Source organism: Mustelus asterias, unplaced genomic scaffold (genome assembly GCF_964213995.1).
Source record: "Mustelus asterias unplaced genomic scaffold, sMusAst1.hap1.1 HAP1_SCAFFOLD_3129, whole genome shotgun sequence".
Lineage (NCBI taxonomy): Eukaryota > Metazoa > Chordata > Chondrichthyes > Carcharhiniformes > Triakidae > Mustelus > Mustelus asterias.
Window position 1 is genome coordinate 23,942 of NW_027593074.1, and position 15,226 is coordinate 39,167.

Genomic DNA, 15,226 nt, shown 5'->3' on the forward strand with positions numbered 1-15,226 from the left:
TGTATTTATTGATTGGGAGAATCTGGGTCGTGCAATGTTAATGTCCACCCTTTAGTTTCTTAAAACAAATAAATACAGAACACAAAACACAAGCAGAATGGCTGCAGTCCCTTGGATTCAGGGAATCAAAAGCTTTAAATGTAACTCCCCCCACACACACAGACACACAATATCTATTCAATTCCTCTCTCCCTCTCTTTCTCAATCTCTCTTTCTCAATCTCTCTCCTTTCTTTCTCAATCTCTCTCACTCTCTTTCTCAATCTCTCTCTCTCTTTCTCAATCTCTCTCTCTTCCTCAATCTTTCTCAATCTCACTCTCTCTCTCTTTCTCAATCTCTCTCTTCCCACTTCTGATCAATAAAATAGATTATTAATTAATCCATTGTATTTATTGATTGGGAGAATCTGGGCTGTGCAATGTTAATGTCCACCCATTAGTTTCTTAAAACAAATGAATACAGAACACAAAACACAAGCAGAATGGCTACAGTCCCTTGGATTCAAGGCTCAAACGCTTTAAATATAAAATCCTCCAACACACACACAATATCTATTCAATTCCTCTCTCCCTCTCTTTCTCAATCTTTCTCTCTCTCTCAATCTCTCTCTCTCAATCTCTCTCTTTCTCAATCTTTCTCCCTCTTTCTCAATCTCTCACTCTCTCTTTCTCAATCTCTCTCTTCCTCAATCTCTCTCTCTTCCTCAATCTTTCTCCCTCTCTCTCAATCTCTCTCTCTCAATCTCTCTCTCAATCTTTCTCCCTCTCTCTTTCTCAATCTCTCTCACTCTCTCTTTCTCAATCTCTCTCTCTCTTCCTCAATCTTTCTCAATCTCTCTCTCTCTCACTTCTGATCAATAAAATAGATTATTAATTAATTCATTGTATTTATTGATTGGGAGAATCTGGGCTGTGCAATGTTAATGTCCACCCTTTAGTTTCTTAAAACAAATGAATACAGAACACAAAACACAAGCAGACTGGCTACAGTCCCTTGGATTCAAGGGATCAAAGGGTTTAAATGTAACTCCCCCCACACACACAGACACACACACAATATCTATTCAATTCCTCTCTCTCTCTCTCTCTCTCTCAATCACATAAAACAGACAAGAGGAAGGAAAATCAATGCCAGGATGGTGTACTTACCACAGGAATTGAATGTGCAGGGTTTTTGAAAATCGATGAGGGTTTTATTTAGATATTGTAGATATAATTGAGACCAATTTTGCAAAATTTTTTTTTGCAAATCCTGCAATTATTTATTAATTTTAATTATTTTTTTTGCTGGTGTTTATTTGTCTTCTGCTGCTAATGATTTTTTGTTTTCTCTCTCCAATGCATTTATAGATTTCTCTGTCTCACACTCCCTGGCTATGTTTTTTTGGGAGATTTTCCATTGATTTCTAAGCCAATCTGCCAATGGATCTCTCCCCATTCCAGTCTCTCTCAGACAATGAGAAAATCAATAGGCTGCAGGGACACACAGCCACCGCCTGGGGGCGCTGCAAGGCACACAGCCACTGCGCCTGCGCCCAGCCGGCCGCCGCAGGCCGGGAGTTGGGGTTGCAGGCGGGCTGTTGGCGCGCCTGCGCGGCGGACTACAGCTCCCAGAGGGCGGCGGGGAGGAGGGTGCCGGGAGGTGTAGTCCAGGAGAGGGGGAGGGAGGCTATTGGTGCGCCTGCGCAGTGGACTACAGTTCCCAGAGGGCAGTAGGCGGGGGGGGGTGAGAGGGGGATGCTGGGAGTTGTAGTCCCTGAGGGGGTTGTAAACTGGTCAACTCTGCTCAGCATCCCAATGGCACCCAGTGACACCCAGTCCCTCCCAGTGACACCCAGTCCCACCCAGTGACACCCAGCCCCTCCCAGTGACACCCACTCCCACCCAGTCCCTCCCAGTGACACCCAGTCCCTCCCAGTGACACCCACTCCCACCCAGTGACACCCAGTCCCACCCAGTGTCACCCAGTCCCACCCAGTGACACCCAGCCCCTCCCAGTGACACCCACTCCCACCCAGTCCCTCCCAGTGACACCCAGTCCCTCCCAGTGACACCCACTCCCACCCAGTGACACCCAGTGTCACCCAGTCCAACCCAGTGACACCCAGTCCCTCCCAGTGACACCCAGTCCCACCGTGTCACCCAGTCCTACCGTGACACCCAGTGTCACCCAGTCCCTCCCAGTGACACCCAGTCCCTCCCAGTGTCACCCAGTGACACCCAGTCCCTCCCCATGGCACCCAGTGACACCCAGTCCCTCCCAGTGACACCCAGTCCCACCGTGTCACCCAGTCCCTCCCAGTGTCACCCAGTGACACCCAGTCCCTGCCAGTATCACCCAGTGCCACCCAGTCCAATCCAGTGACACACAATGACACCCAGTGTCACCCAGTCCCACCCAGTGACACCCAGTGTCACCCAGTCCTATCCAGTGTCACCCAGTCCCACCCAGTGTCACCCAGTCCCACCCAGTGACACCCAGTGTCACCCAGTCCTATCCAGTGTCACCCAGTCCCACCCAGTGTCACCCAGTCCTATCCAGTGTCACCCAATCCCACCCATGTCACCCAGTCCCACCCATTGACATCCAGTCCCACCTAGAGACACCCACTCCCACCCAGTGTCACCCACCCACCTGGTGACACCCAGTCCCACCCAGAGACACCCAGTGTAACCCAGTGTCCCCCACCCCCACCCAGTGTCGCCCAGTGACACTCAGTGTCACCCACTGTCACCCCAGTGTAACCCAGTCTCTTCCACTCCCACCCAGTGGCACCCAGTGATACCCAGTCCCCCCAGTGTCACCCACTGTCACCCAGTCCCACCCACTGTCACCCACCCCCACCCAGTGTCACCCAATGACACCCACTGTCACCCATTGTCATGCAGTGTCAACCAGTGTCACCGATCCACCTTCATCCAGTCCCACCCAGTGTCACCCAGTCCCATCCCACCCAGTCCCACTCGGTGTCACCCAGTGTCACCCACTCCCATCCAGTGTTACCTACGGTCACCCAGTGCCACCCAATGTCACCCAGTCCCAGTCATTGTCACCAAGTGTCACCCACCGCCACTCAGTGTCACCCAGTGTCACCCACCCAGTCCAAAGATGTGCGGGTTAGGTTGATTGGCCGTGCTAAAATTGCCCCTTAGTGTCCTGGGATGTGTAGATTAGCGGGTAAATATGTAGGGACATGGGGGTAGAGCCTGGGTGGGATTGTGGTCGGTGCAGACTCGATGGGCCGAATGGCCTCTTTCTGCACTGTAGGGTTTCTATGATTTCACCTACCTCCACCCAGTCCTACCCAGTCCTATCCAGTGTCACCCAGTCCCACCCAGTCCTACCCAGTGTCACCCAGTCCCACCCAGTGTCACCCAGTCAGGGAAGCAACTCTGATTTACAATGCGACGAATCGAGTGCAGAGCGAAACCAGCTTGGTTTATAACAATCACCATGTGGTTAAATCAATGATAGGGTTTAGAATCATAGTTCAGAGGCATTTCGAGTTGGTCTGATATCAGACTCGACAAAGGGCCACGAGGGGGAGACGAAGGTGATTATTTAACATTTCTCTGGGTTTTGGACAGAGTACAAGCGCTGACAGGAAGGAGCTAAATGATAACTTACCCACAGCGTGAACGCGGTAAGGGGATTAAAACGAGTAACGATGATTTTAAGTTGATGTTGTAAACGTATTTCAAGAACTGTACCGTGATTGTCCGCTTTGGCCAATGCAAAGAGCCGCAAGGTCAACAGTTGAGGGCCAAAGGCCTGGGAACCCTTGAGCAAAACTGCGATCTGGAGGATCCTTCCGCGGGGAACATCCTCCCACCCAGTCCCACGTGAATGCGCGGACAGAATTAAACAAGTAACTCTGATTTACAATGCGGTTGTGTGTGACTAATCAGAGTGCACAGCTAAAACCAGCTTGGCTCTCAACGAGGTTATGTTGCAGCTGTATAAGGTGCTGGTGAGGCCACACCTGGAGTTACTGTGTACAGTTTTGGTCTCCTTACTTGAGAAAGGATATACTGGCACTGGAGGGGGTGCAGAGGAGATTCACTCGGTTGATTCCGGAGTTGAGAGGGTTGGCTTATGAGGAGAGACTGAGTAGACTGGGGCTATACTCACTGGAATTCAGAAGAATGAGGGGAGATCTTATAGAAAACATATAAGATTATGAAGGGAATCGATAAGATAGAAGCAGGGAAGTTGTTTCCACTGGCGGGTGAAACTAGAACTCGGGGGCATGGCCTCAAAATAAGGGGGAGCGGATTTAGGACTGAGTTGAGGAGGAACTTCTTCACACAAAGGGTTGTGAATCTGTGGAATTCCCTGCCCAGTTGAGGCTCCCTCATTGAATGTTTTTAAGGCAAGGATAGGTAGATTTTTGAACAGTGAAGGAATTAAGGGTTATGGTGAGCGGGCGGGTAAGTGGAGCTGAGTCCACGAAAAGATCAGCCATGATCTTATTGGATGGCGGAGCAGGCTCGAGGGGCCGGATGTTCTTTATGTTTCAGGCTGTCACGGTGTGGGGTTGAATCAGTGAACGGTTTGAGAATAGGAGGTGAGAGGCATTTCTAGCTGGCCAGATATGGGACATGGCAACGGGCCAAGAGGGGGGATTGGAAGTGAAGTTGAAGCGACATTTCTCCGGGCATCAGACGGGGAATTTGAACCCTTTTCCCCCGGCGACGGGAGCAAGAACGTACTAAATATCCCCATTAATTTATACAAACTAATGTTCTTAATGTATCCAAAACCGTTAGAGAGGGTGGGGTTAGAAAGAGACAGAGAGAGGGAAAAGACAGAGAGAGGGAGCGGGGTTAGAGCGAGAGAGAGGGAGTGGGGGTTAGGAGAGAGAGAGGGAGCGAGTTAAGAAGAGAGAGAGAGAGGGAGCGGGGTTAGAGAGAGAGAGAGAGGGGAGTGGTTAGAGAGAGAGAGAGGGAGCGGGGTTAGAGAGAGAGAGAGAGAGGGAGCGGGGTTAGAGAGAGAGAGAGAAGAGAGAGGGAGCGGGGTAGAGAGAGGAGAGAGGGGAGGGGGTTAGGAGAGAGAGAGAGAGAGCGGGGTTAGAGAAGAGAGAGAGAGGGGCGGGTTAGAGCGAGAGAGAGAGAGGGGTTAGAGAGAGAGAGAGAGGGAGCGGGGTTAGAGAGAGAGAGGGAGCGGGGTTAGAGAGGAGAGAGAGAGAGGGAGCGGGGTTAGAGAGAGAGAGAGAGGGAGAGCAGGGTTAGAGAGAGAGAGAGGAGCGGGGTTAGAGAGAGAGAGAGAGGGGAGCGGGGTTAGAGAGAGAGAGAGAGGGAGCGGGGTTAGAGAGAGAGAGAGAGGGAGCGGGGTTAGAGAGAGAGAGAGAGAGGGAGCGGGGTTAGAGAGAGAGAGAGAGGGAGCAGGGTTAGAGAGAGAGGGAGAGAGAGAGGGGAGCGGGTTAGAGAGAGAGAGAGAGGGAGCGGGGGATAGAGAGAGAGAGGGAGCGGGGTTAGGGAGAGAGAGAGGGAGCGGGGAGAGAGAGAGAGAGGGAGCGGGGTTAGAGAGAGAGAGGGAGCGGGGGTTAGAGAGCGAGAGAGGGAGCGGGAGAGAGAGAGAGAGAGAGGGAGCGGGGTTAGGCGAGAGAGGGAGCTGGGTTAGAGAGAGAGAGAGAGAGGGAGCGGGATTAGAGAGAGAGAGAGAGAGGGAGCGGGGTTAGAGAGAGAGAGAGAGAGGGAGCGGGGTTAGAGAGAGAGAGAGAGAGGGAGCGGGGTTAGAGAGAGAGAGAGAGAGGGAGCGGGGTTAGAGAGAGAGAGAGGGAGCGGGGTTAGAGCAAGAGAGGGAGCTGGGTTAGAGAGAGAGAGAGAGGGAGGGAGCGGGGTTAGAGAGAGAGAGGGAGGGAGCAGGGTTAGAGAGAGAGAGAGGGAGCGGGGTTAGAGAGAGAGAGAGGGAGCGGGGTTAGAGCGAGAGAGGGAGCTGGGTTAGAGCAAGAGAGGGAGCTGGGTTAGAGAGAGAGAGAGAGGGAGCAGGGTTAGAGAGAGAGAGAGGGAGCGGGGTTAGAGCGAGCGAGGGAGCTGGGTTAGAGAGAGAGAGAGAGAGAGAAGGAGCGGGGTTAAAGAGAGAGGGAGCGGGGTTAGAGAGAGAGAGAGAGAGAGAGGGAGCGGGGTTAAAGAGAGAGAGAGAGAGGGAGCGGGGTTAGAGAGAGAGAGAGGGAGCGGGGTTAGAGATAGAGAGAGGGAGCGGGGTTAGAGAGAGAGAGAGGGAGCGGGGTTAGAGAGAGAGAGGGAGCGGGGTTAGAGAGAGAGAGAAAGAGAGAGGGAGCGGGGTTAGAGAGATAGAGAGGAAGCGGGGTTAGGGAGAGAGAGAGAGCGGGGTTAGAGAGAGAGAGAGGGATTGAGAGAAAGAGGGAGCGGGGTTAGAGAGAGAGAGAGGGAGCGGGGTTAGAGAGAGAGAGAGAGAGCGGGGTTAGAGAGAGAGAGAGGGAGCAGGGTTAGAGAGAGGGAGAGAGAGAGCGGGGTTAGAGAGAGAGAGAGAGAGGGAGCGGGGTTAGAGAGAGAGAGGGAGCGGGGGTTAGAGAGAGAGAGAGAGAGGGAGCGGGGTTAGAGAGAGAGAGGGAGAGCGGGGTTAGAGAGAGAGAGAGGGAGGGAGCGGGGTTAGAGAGAGAGAGTGGGAGGGAGCGGGGTTAGAGAGAGAGAGAGGGAGCGGGGTTAGAGAGAGAGAGAGAGGGAGCGGGGTAAGAGAGAGAGAGAGAGGGAGCGGGATTAGAGAGAGAGAGGGAGCGGGGTTAGAGAGAGAGAGAGAGGGAGCAGGGTTAGAGAGAGAGAGAGGGAGAGAGAGAGGGAGCGGGGTTAGAGAGAGAGAGAGAGGGAGCGGGATTAGAGAGAGAGAGGGAGCGGGGTTAGGGAGAGAGAGAGGGAGCGGGGAGAGAGAGAGAGAGAGAGGGAGCGGGGTTAGAGAGAGAGAGGGAGCGGGGTTAGAGAGCGAGAGAGGGAGCGGGGAGAGAGAGAGAGAGAGAGGGAGCGGGGTTAGAGAGAGAGAGGGAGCGGGATTAGAGAGAGAGGGAGCGGGGTTAGAGAGAGAGGGAGCGGGGTTAGAGAGAGAGGGAGCGGGGTTAGAGAGAGGGAGCGGGGAGAGAGAGAGAGAGGGAGTGGGGTTAGAGAGAGAGAGAGGGAGCAGGGTTAGAGAGAGGGAGAGAGGCAGCGGGGTTAGAGCGAGAGAGAGAGAGAGCGGGGGTTAGAGAGAGAGAGAGAGCAGGGTTAGAGAGAGAGAGGGAGCAGGGTTAGAGAGAGAGGGAGAGCAGGGTTAGAGAGAGAGAGAGAGTAGGGTTAGAGAGAGAGAGGGAGCGGGGTTAGAGAGAGAGAGAAAGAGAGAGGGAGCGGGGTTAGAGAGAGAGAGAGGGAGCGGGGTTAGAGAGAGTGTGAGAGAGAGAGGGAGCGGGGTTAGAGAGAGAGAGGGTGCGGGGTTAGAGAGAGAGAGAGAGAGAGGGAGCGGGGTTAGAGAGAGAGAGAAAGAGAGAGAGAGCGGGGTTAGAGAGAGAGAGAGAGAGAGAGCGGGGTTAGAGAGAGAGAGAGAGGGAGCGGGGTTAGAGAGAGAGAGAGGGAGCGGGGTTAGAGAGAGAGAGAGGGAGCGGGGTTAGAGAGAGAGAGGGAGAGAGAGAGCGGGGTTAGAGAGAGAGAGAGAGGGAGCGGGGTTAGAGGGAGAGAGAGAGGGGGCGGGGTTAGAGAGAGGGAGAGAGAGAGCGGGGTTAGAGAGAGAGAGAGAGAGCGGGGTTAGAGGGAGAGAGAGAGGGAGCGGGGTTAGAGGGAGAGAGAGAGGGAGCGGGGTTAGAGAGAGAGAGAGAGAGAGCAGGGTTAGAGAGAGAGAGGGAGCGGGATTAGAGGGAGAGAGAGAGGGAGCGGGGTTAGAGGGAGGGAGAGAGGGAGCGGGGTTAGAGAGAGAGAGAGAGCAGGGTTAGAGAGAGAGAGGGAGCGGGATTAGAGGGAGAGAGAGAGGGAGCGGGGTTAGAGAGAGAGAGAGAGGGAGCGGAGTTAGAGAGAGAGAGAGAGGGAGCAGGGTTAGAGAGAGAGAGAGAGGGAGCGGGGTTAGAGAGAGAGAGGGAGAGAGAGAGCGGGGTTAGAGGGAGAGGGAGCGGGGTTAGAGGGAGAGAGGGAGGGAGCAGGGTTAGAGCGAGAGGGAAATTGAGGATCTGATTAAAATGAAAAGGGAGGCTTACGTTAAGTCCAGGCAACTGAAAACAGATGGAGCTCTGGAGGAATACAGAGAGTAGGAAAGAACTCAAACGGGGAATTAGAAGGGCAAAAAGAGGTCACGAGATGTTCTTGGCAGGCAGGATTAAGGAGAATCCTGAGGCATTCTATTCATACGTTAGGAACAAAAGAGTTGTCAGGGAGAAAATCGGACCTCTCAGGGACAAAGGAGGGGAATTATGCTTAGAACCCAAGGGAATAGGGGAGATCCTAAATGAATACTTTGCATCGGTATTCACGAAGGAGAGGGGCGTGTTAACCGGGAGTGTCTCGGAGGGAGGTGTTGACCCGTTAGAGAAAATCTCCATTACAAGAGAGGAAGTGTTAGGTTTTTTAGGGAACATTAAAACTGACAAAGCCCCAGGGCCTGATGGCATCTATCCTCGACTGCTCAGGGAGACGAGAGATGAAATTGCTGGGCCTCTGACGGAAATCTTTGTCGCTTCTTTGGACACGGGTGAGGTCCCTGAGGTTTGGAGGATAGCGAATGTGGTCCCGTTGTTTAAGAAGGGTAGCAGGGATAACCCAGGAAATTATAGGCCGGTGAGCTTGACGTCCGTGGTAGGGAAGTTGTTGGAGAGGATTCTTAGAGACAGGATGTATGTGCATTTAGAACGGAACAATCTCATTAGTGACAGACAGCATGGTTTTGTAAGAGGGAGGTCGTGCCTTACAAATTTGGTGGAGTTTTTTGAGGAAGTGACAAAAATGGTTGATGAAGGAAGGGCCGTGGATGTCGTCTATATGGATTTCAGTAAGGCATTTGACAAAGTCCCTCATGGCAGGTTGGTTAAGAAGGTTAAGGCTCGTGGGATACAAGGAGAAGTGGCTAGATGGGTGGAGAACTGGCTTGGCCACAGGAGACAGAGGGTAGTGGTCGAAGTGTCTTTTTCCGGCTGGAGGTCTGTGACCAGTGGTGTTCCGCAGGGCTCTGTACTGGGACCTCTGCTATTTGTGATATATATAAGTGATTTGGAAGAAGGTGTAATTGGTGTAATCAGCAAGTTTGCGGATGACACGAAGATGGCTGGACTTGCGGATAGCGAAGAGCATTGTCGGGCAATACAGCCGGAAATAGATAGGCTGGAAAATTGGGCGGAGAGGTGGCAGATGGAGTTTAATCCGGATAAATGCGAAGTGATGCACTTTGGAAGAAATAATGTAGGGAGGAGTTATACAATAAATGGCAGAGTCATCAGGAGTATAGAAACACAGAGGGACCTGGGTGTGCAAGTCCACAAATCCTTGAAGGTGGCAACACAGGTGGAGAAGGTGGTGAAGAAGGCATATGGAACGCATGCCTTTATAGGACGGGGTATAGAGTATAAAAGCTGGAGTCTGATGATGCAGCTGTATAGAACGCTGGTTAGGCCACATTTGGAGCACTGCGTCCAGTTCTGGTCGCCGCACTACCAGAAGGATGTGGAGGCTTTAGAGAGAGTGCAGAGAAGGTTTACCAGGATGTTGCCTGGTATGGAGGGTCTTAGCTACGAGGAGAGATTGGGTAAACTGGGCTTGTTCTCCCTGGAAAGACGGAGAATGAGGGGAGATCTAATAGAAGTGTACAAGATTATGAAGGGGATAGATAGGGTGAACAGTGGGAAGCTTTTTCCCAGATCAGAAGTGACGTCCACGAGGGGTCACGGGCTCAAGCTGAGAGGGGCGAGGTATAACTCAGACATCAGAGGGACGTTTTTTACACAGAGGGTGGTGGGGGCCTGGAATGCGCTGCCAAGTAGGGTGGTGGAGGCAGGCACGCTGACATCGTTTAAGACTTACCTGGATAGTCACATGAGCAGCCTGGGAATGGAGGGATACAAACGATTGGTCTGGTTGGACCAAGGAGCGGCACAGGCTTGGAGGGCCGAAGGGCCTGTTTCCTGAGCTGTACTGTTCTTTGCGTCTGCGCGGGTTTCCTCCGGGTGCTCCGGTTTCCTCCCGCAGTCCAATAGACGTGCTGGTTAGGGTGCATTGGGCCGTGCTAAATTCTCCCTCAGTGTTACCTGAACAGGCGTCGGAGTGTGGGCGACGAGGGGGATTTTCACGGTAACTTCGGAGTCAGACTGGAGCTTTCTCAACAATCCAGTTTTATTTTAACAAAGCTTCGTGGAGAAAAGCCATTGGTGCTCTGCAGCTCACTGGATAGCTACCTTCTCTCAATGAGACAACAGAAGCGGTCCATCTTTATAGATATCTTTATAGATATCTTTATACATTTATCTCCCAGATAAATGTGTCGTGGTCCATTTTGGCAGGTCAAATGGGATGAAGGAGTATAACATCAAGACTCTTAGTACTGTAGAGGATCAGAAGGACCTTGGGGTCCGGGTCCATAGGACTCTAAAATCGGCCCCGCAGGTGGAGGAGGTGGTTAAGAAGGCGTATGGTGTGCTGGCCTTTATCAATCGAGGGATTGAGTTTAGGAGTCCGGGGATAATGATGCAGCTATATAAGACCCTCGTCAGACCCCACTTGGAGTACTGTGCTCAGTTCTGGTCGCCTCATTACAGGAAGGATGTGGAAAAGATTGAAAGGGTGCAGAGGAGATTAACAAGGATGTTGCCTGGATTGGGTGGCATGCCTTATGAGGATAGGCTGAGGGAGCTCGGTCTTTTCTCCTTGGAGAGATGAAGGATGAGAGGCGACCTGATCGAGGTGTACAAGATGTTGAGAGTTATAGATCGGGTGGATTCTCGGAGGCTTTTTCCCAGGGCTGAAATGGCTGCTACGAGAGGACACAGGTTTAAGGTGCTGGGGGGTAGGTACAGGGAAATGTTAGGGGGAAGTTTTTCACTCAGAGGATGGTGGGCGAGTGGAATCGGCTGCCGTCAGTGGTGGTGGAGGCAAACTCAATAGGGTCTTTTAAGAGACTTCTGGATGAATACATGGGACTTAATAGGATTGAGGGTTATAGATAAGCCTATATATAAGCCAAGGTAGGTAGGGACATGACCGGCGCAACTTGTGGGCCGAAGGGCCTGTTTGTGCTGTAGTTTTTCTATGTTTCTATCTGTTCCCCCTCGGGTTACTGGCGCTAAGTTGTGTTCTAGCGCTTCCCACTCCTCTGAAGGAGCGGTTGGTCCCTGTTGTGTGGACTCATAAGGAGGTAGAGGAACAGTTTCCCCTCTCCATAGCTTTTCTTCTAAAACCTGGTTTTGTTTCTCCAGTTCCCTCACTTGGGATTCTGAGTCTCTAATCCTTTCTTTATCTTCACTCCACTTCTTAGTAGAGGCGACTACTTGCTCAATAAGACCAGCTAACTGATGTGTTAACATTACTCCTATTTTCTTTGTCTTGGCGCTCTTTTCTTTATCTATCCACTTTCTCTGCTGCTCTAAGGTCTGAGAAGTATCCCAGCCATCCTTTTGCATCCTCTCTATTAATGCTTGCCTGTTTGTCATGTACACTTCAATGAGAGATCTTGTAGATCCCCTCTTTACTTCATTATCTGCCATTTCGCAGACTTCACTAACCCCGGCCACGATTACTCCCGAGTAAAGTGTGCTCTCTACCGTAGGGACTTCACTACCCCGGGGCCACGATTACTAATCGAGCACCGTGTTTCACTACCGTCTCAGAGTTTCAATTTATACTCTGGAGGAGGGGACTGAGTGTAGGGTAACAAAGTTTGCTGACGACACGAAGATAAGTGGGAAAGTGAATTGCGTGGGGGAAGCGGAAGGTCTGCAGAGAGATTTGGACAGGCTGAGTGAGTGGGCGAGGATCTGGCAGATGGAGTATAACGTTGGCAAATGCGAGGTTATTCACTTTGGAAGAAATAATAGCAAATTGGATTATTATTTAAATGGAAAAAAATTACAACATGCTGCTGTGCAAAGGGACCTGGGGGTCCTTGTGCATGAGACGCAAAAACCCAGTCTGCAGGTGCAACAGGTGATTAAGAAGGCAAATGGGATGTTGGCATTTATCGCAAGGGGGATAGAATATAAAAGCAGAGATGTCTTGCTGCATCTGTACAGGGCATTGGTGAGGCCGCAGCTGGAATACTGTGTGCAGTTTTGGTCCCCTTATTTGCGGAAGGATATATTGGCCTTGGAGGGAGTGCAGAGAAGGTTCACCAGGTTGATACCGGAGATGAGGGGGTGTAGATTATGAGGAGAGACTGAGCAGATTGGGTTTGTACTCATTGGAGTTTAGAAGGCTGAGGGGGGATCTTATAGAGGCATATAAGATAATGAAGGGGCTGGATAGGGTAGAGGTGGAGAGATTCTTTCCACTTAGAAAGGAAGCTAGAACTAGAGGGCACAGCCTCAAAATAAAGGGGGGGTCAGTTTAGGACAGAGTTGAGGAGGAACTTCTTCTCTCAGAGGGTGGTGAATCGCTGGAATTCTCTGCCCACTGAAGTGGTGGAGGCTACCTCGTTAAATATGTTTAAGTCACGGATAGATGGATTCCTGATCGGTAAGGGAATTAGGGGTTATGGGGAGCAGGCGGGTAAGTGGAACTGATCCACTACAGATCAGCCATGATCTTATTGAATGGCAGGGCAGGCTCGAGGGGCTAGATGGCCTACTCCTGCTCCTATTTCTTATGTTCTTATTAACTGAGTAAGTCCTGCCCTGGTTCGATCTACCAAGGTGCATCACCTCACATTTGTCTAAATTAAACAACTTCTCATGTTGAATTCCCTATATTCAATGTTCCGACCAATGAAACCAAGCATGCCGAATGCCTTCTTCACCTTGTGCTTGTGGGATGTTGCTGTGTAAATGGCTGCTGTATTTCCCACCTCACAGCTGTAACATCATTCACCCTCTGGCAGGTTCGGACTTGGAGAACCTAGTTTGCCGTCACCACCAGAATCACCCCAAGAGCGAAAGGTATTGTGGGGAGAAGGAATTGAAATGGTATAGATTTTAAAATCTGTAAGAACTGTTGCCGTTAGAAAAGTGGGGATTAGCTCAGAGTGCTGAATCTTTTTGCAACAATTTCTTAAAAAAGTTAACTGTGAAGATATTCCCGTGTTGAAGTGTAATTTATTTATTTTAATTCAACATTTCTTTGAATATAAAATCATCACAATTGTTCAGAGACGACGTTTCCTGATTTCGGAACAGCTCCTCATAATGTACAAATTGCAACAACTGTTTAGGCTGCTGATTCCAGCTTCTCTTCAGGATTTGAGTCCCCACCATCAACCTGGTCATCGTGAGGGGCTCCGGGGGCAGGGGTCTCCCTGGGGTCAGCCGGGAGGGCGGGAGCCAATTCCATCCTCTTCTCCAGATGGCAGACGTCGATCTGTGACAGGCGGGACAGGAATCCCAGGGATACAGGCTCCGTGCCCACCAGCTGGAAGCCCATCCTCTGGTACAGGCGCAGGGCGGGCTGCTGGACGCTGGTGGTGTCGAGGGCACAGAGGCAGAAGCCCCCGTCCCGGGCGAAGTCCAGGACCACCTGGATCAGCCCGCGGGCCAGTCCCCGCCCGCGGCAGCGAGGGTCCACGGAGAGGCGGTACAGGTGGCAGGCGGTGGGCATGTCTGCGGGCTCCGCCTTGGCCGCCACGATCCCCGCCAGGCGGCCCCCCCCTCTGCCCCCGGTCGCCGCGCCCCCCTCCTCCTCCTCCTCCTCTTCTGCCACCCAGAAACAGCCGCCCAGCGCACTCAGGTAGTGCCGCGCGATGTCCGCCATGTCCCCGTTCAGGATCTCCCTCACGTAACCGGTAAAGGGCCCCCGGCACGCCAGGTAGACGAGGGCCAGGAGCGCCAGGAAGGCAGTGGCAGTGCAGACCGGAGAGGCCGTGAGGGCGTGGACTGCCCCGGAGGCGGCCAGAAGCAGGCCCAAGTTGGAGGGCGCCCGGATGGCACTTCGGAACGCCGGCCCGGCCAATCCAGTTAACCCCCCGGCTAAGATTCTCCGCGCCTCGTCCTGGTCCCCCGGGCGGTACCGGCGGATCACGAAGCCGGGGATTCTGAACATCTCCTCCCGGACCCGGTCCTCGTCGCCAGTAATGTGTTCCATTGTTTTGCACTCAGGCTGAGGGAGGAAACACAGAGAGAGGAGGCCGGAGGGAGGGCAGGACAGGAACGGGTGTGGGAGAGAGAGTAGGTGGGTGGAGGCGGAGGAAGGGATGTCCAAGCGGCGGTTTGGAGGGGAGGAAGAGTCGGGGGAGAGGGGGATATGAGTAAAGAAATTAGCACAGAAAGAGTTCACAAACATGTTTCTCAATGAAAGAACAATCCTGTGGGAGGGTCAGTGCTGAGGGAGCGCCGCACTGTGGGAGGGTCAGTTCTGAGGGAGTGCCGCACTGTGGGAGGGTCAGTGCTGAGGGAGAGCCGCACTGTGGGAGGGTCAGTGCTGAGGGAGTGCCGCACTGTGGGAGGGTCAGTGCTGAGGGAACGCCGCACTGTGGGAGGGTCAGTGCTGAGGGAGTGCCGCACTGTGGGAGGGTCAGTGCTGAGGGAGCGCCGCACTGTGGGAGGGTCAGTGCTGAGGGAGCGCCGCACTGTGGGAGGGTCGGTGCTGAGGGAGCGCCGCACTGTGGGAGGGTCGGTGCTGAGGGAGCGCCGCACTGTGGGAGGGTCAGTGCTGAGGGAGCGCCGCACTGTGGGAGGGTCGGTGCTGAGGGACGATGCTTACCTCTGATCACAGTGCTTTTTATCACTGGGAATCCAGTGTCGCTCTCCCACTTGCTGCTTCGAGTCAATCGCCTCCTGGACTCTGACCCTCTGAAAGCAAGTCCAAATTCCCAGAGCCTCCTCAACTTGAAATAACGGATTCAAAGCTCCAATCTTCAGTCACTGACCCAGAGAGAGAGGGACAGACCATTCGCCCCCCAACGGACAATTCTCCCTGCTGTACCCCTGGGAGACCCTCAAATATAAACCAGCGACGTTATAGAACTTGATCCTAAACAGTGTCAACAGAGAGACAGTGAGAGAGAGAGAGACAGAGAGAAAGAGGGAGGGAGAGAGACAGAGAGAGGGAGAGACAGAGAGAGGGAGAGAGAGAGAGAGGGAGGGAGAGGGAGAGAGACAGAGAGAGAGAAGGAGGGAGAGAGA

General features: G+C 52.7%; 1 protein-coding gene across 1 annotated transcript; it reads right to left on the reverse strand.

Annotated features, from left to right (window-relative positions):
- Window positions 1-13,213: 13,213 nt before the first annotated feature.
- On the reverse strand, window positions 13,214-15,052 carry LOC144490305 (N-acetyltransferase 8B-like). The gene is made up of 2 exons (XM_078208074.1): window positions 14,805-15,052; window positions 13,214-14,201 (listed from the first exon to the last, which is right to left on the reverse strand). The coding sequence occupies exon 2, from the start codon at window positions 14,184-14,186 to the stop codon at window positions 13,317-13,319; it is 870 nt and encodes a 289-aa protein (XP_078064200.1). The 5' UTR covers window positions 14,187-14,201; window positions 14,805-15,052; the 3' UTR covers window positions 13,214-13,316.
- Window positions 15,053-15,226: the final 174 nt, after the last annotated feature.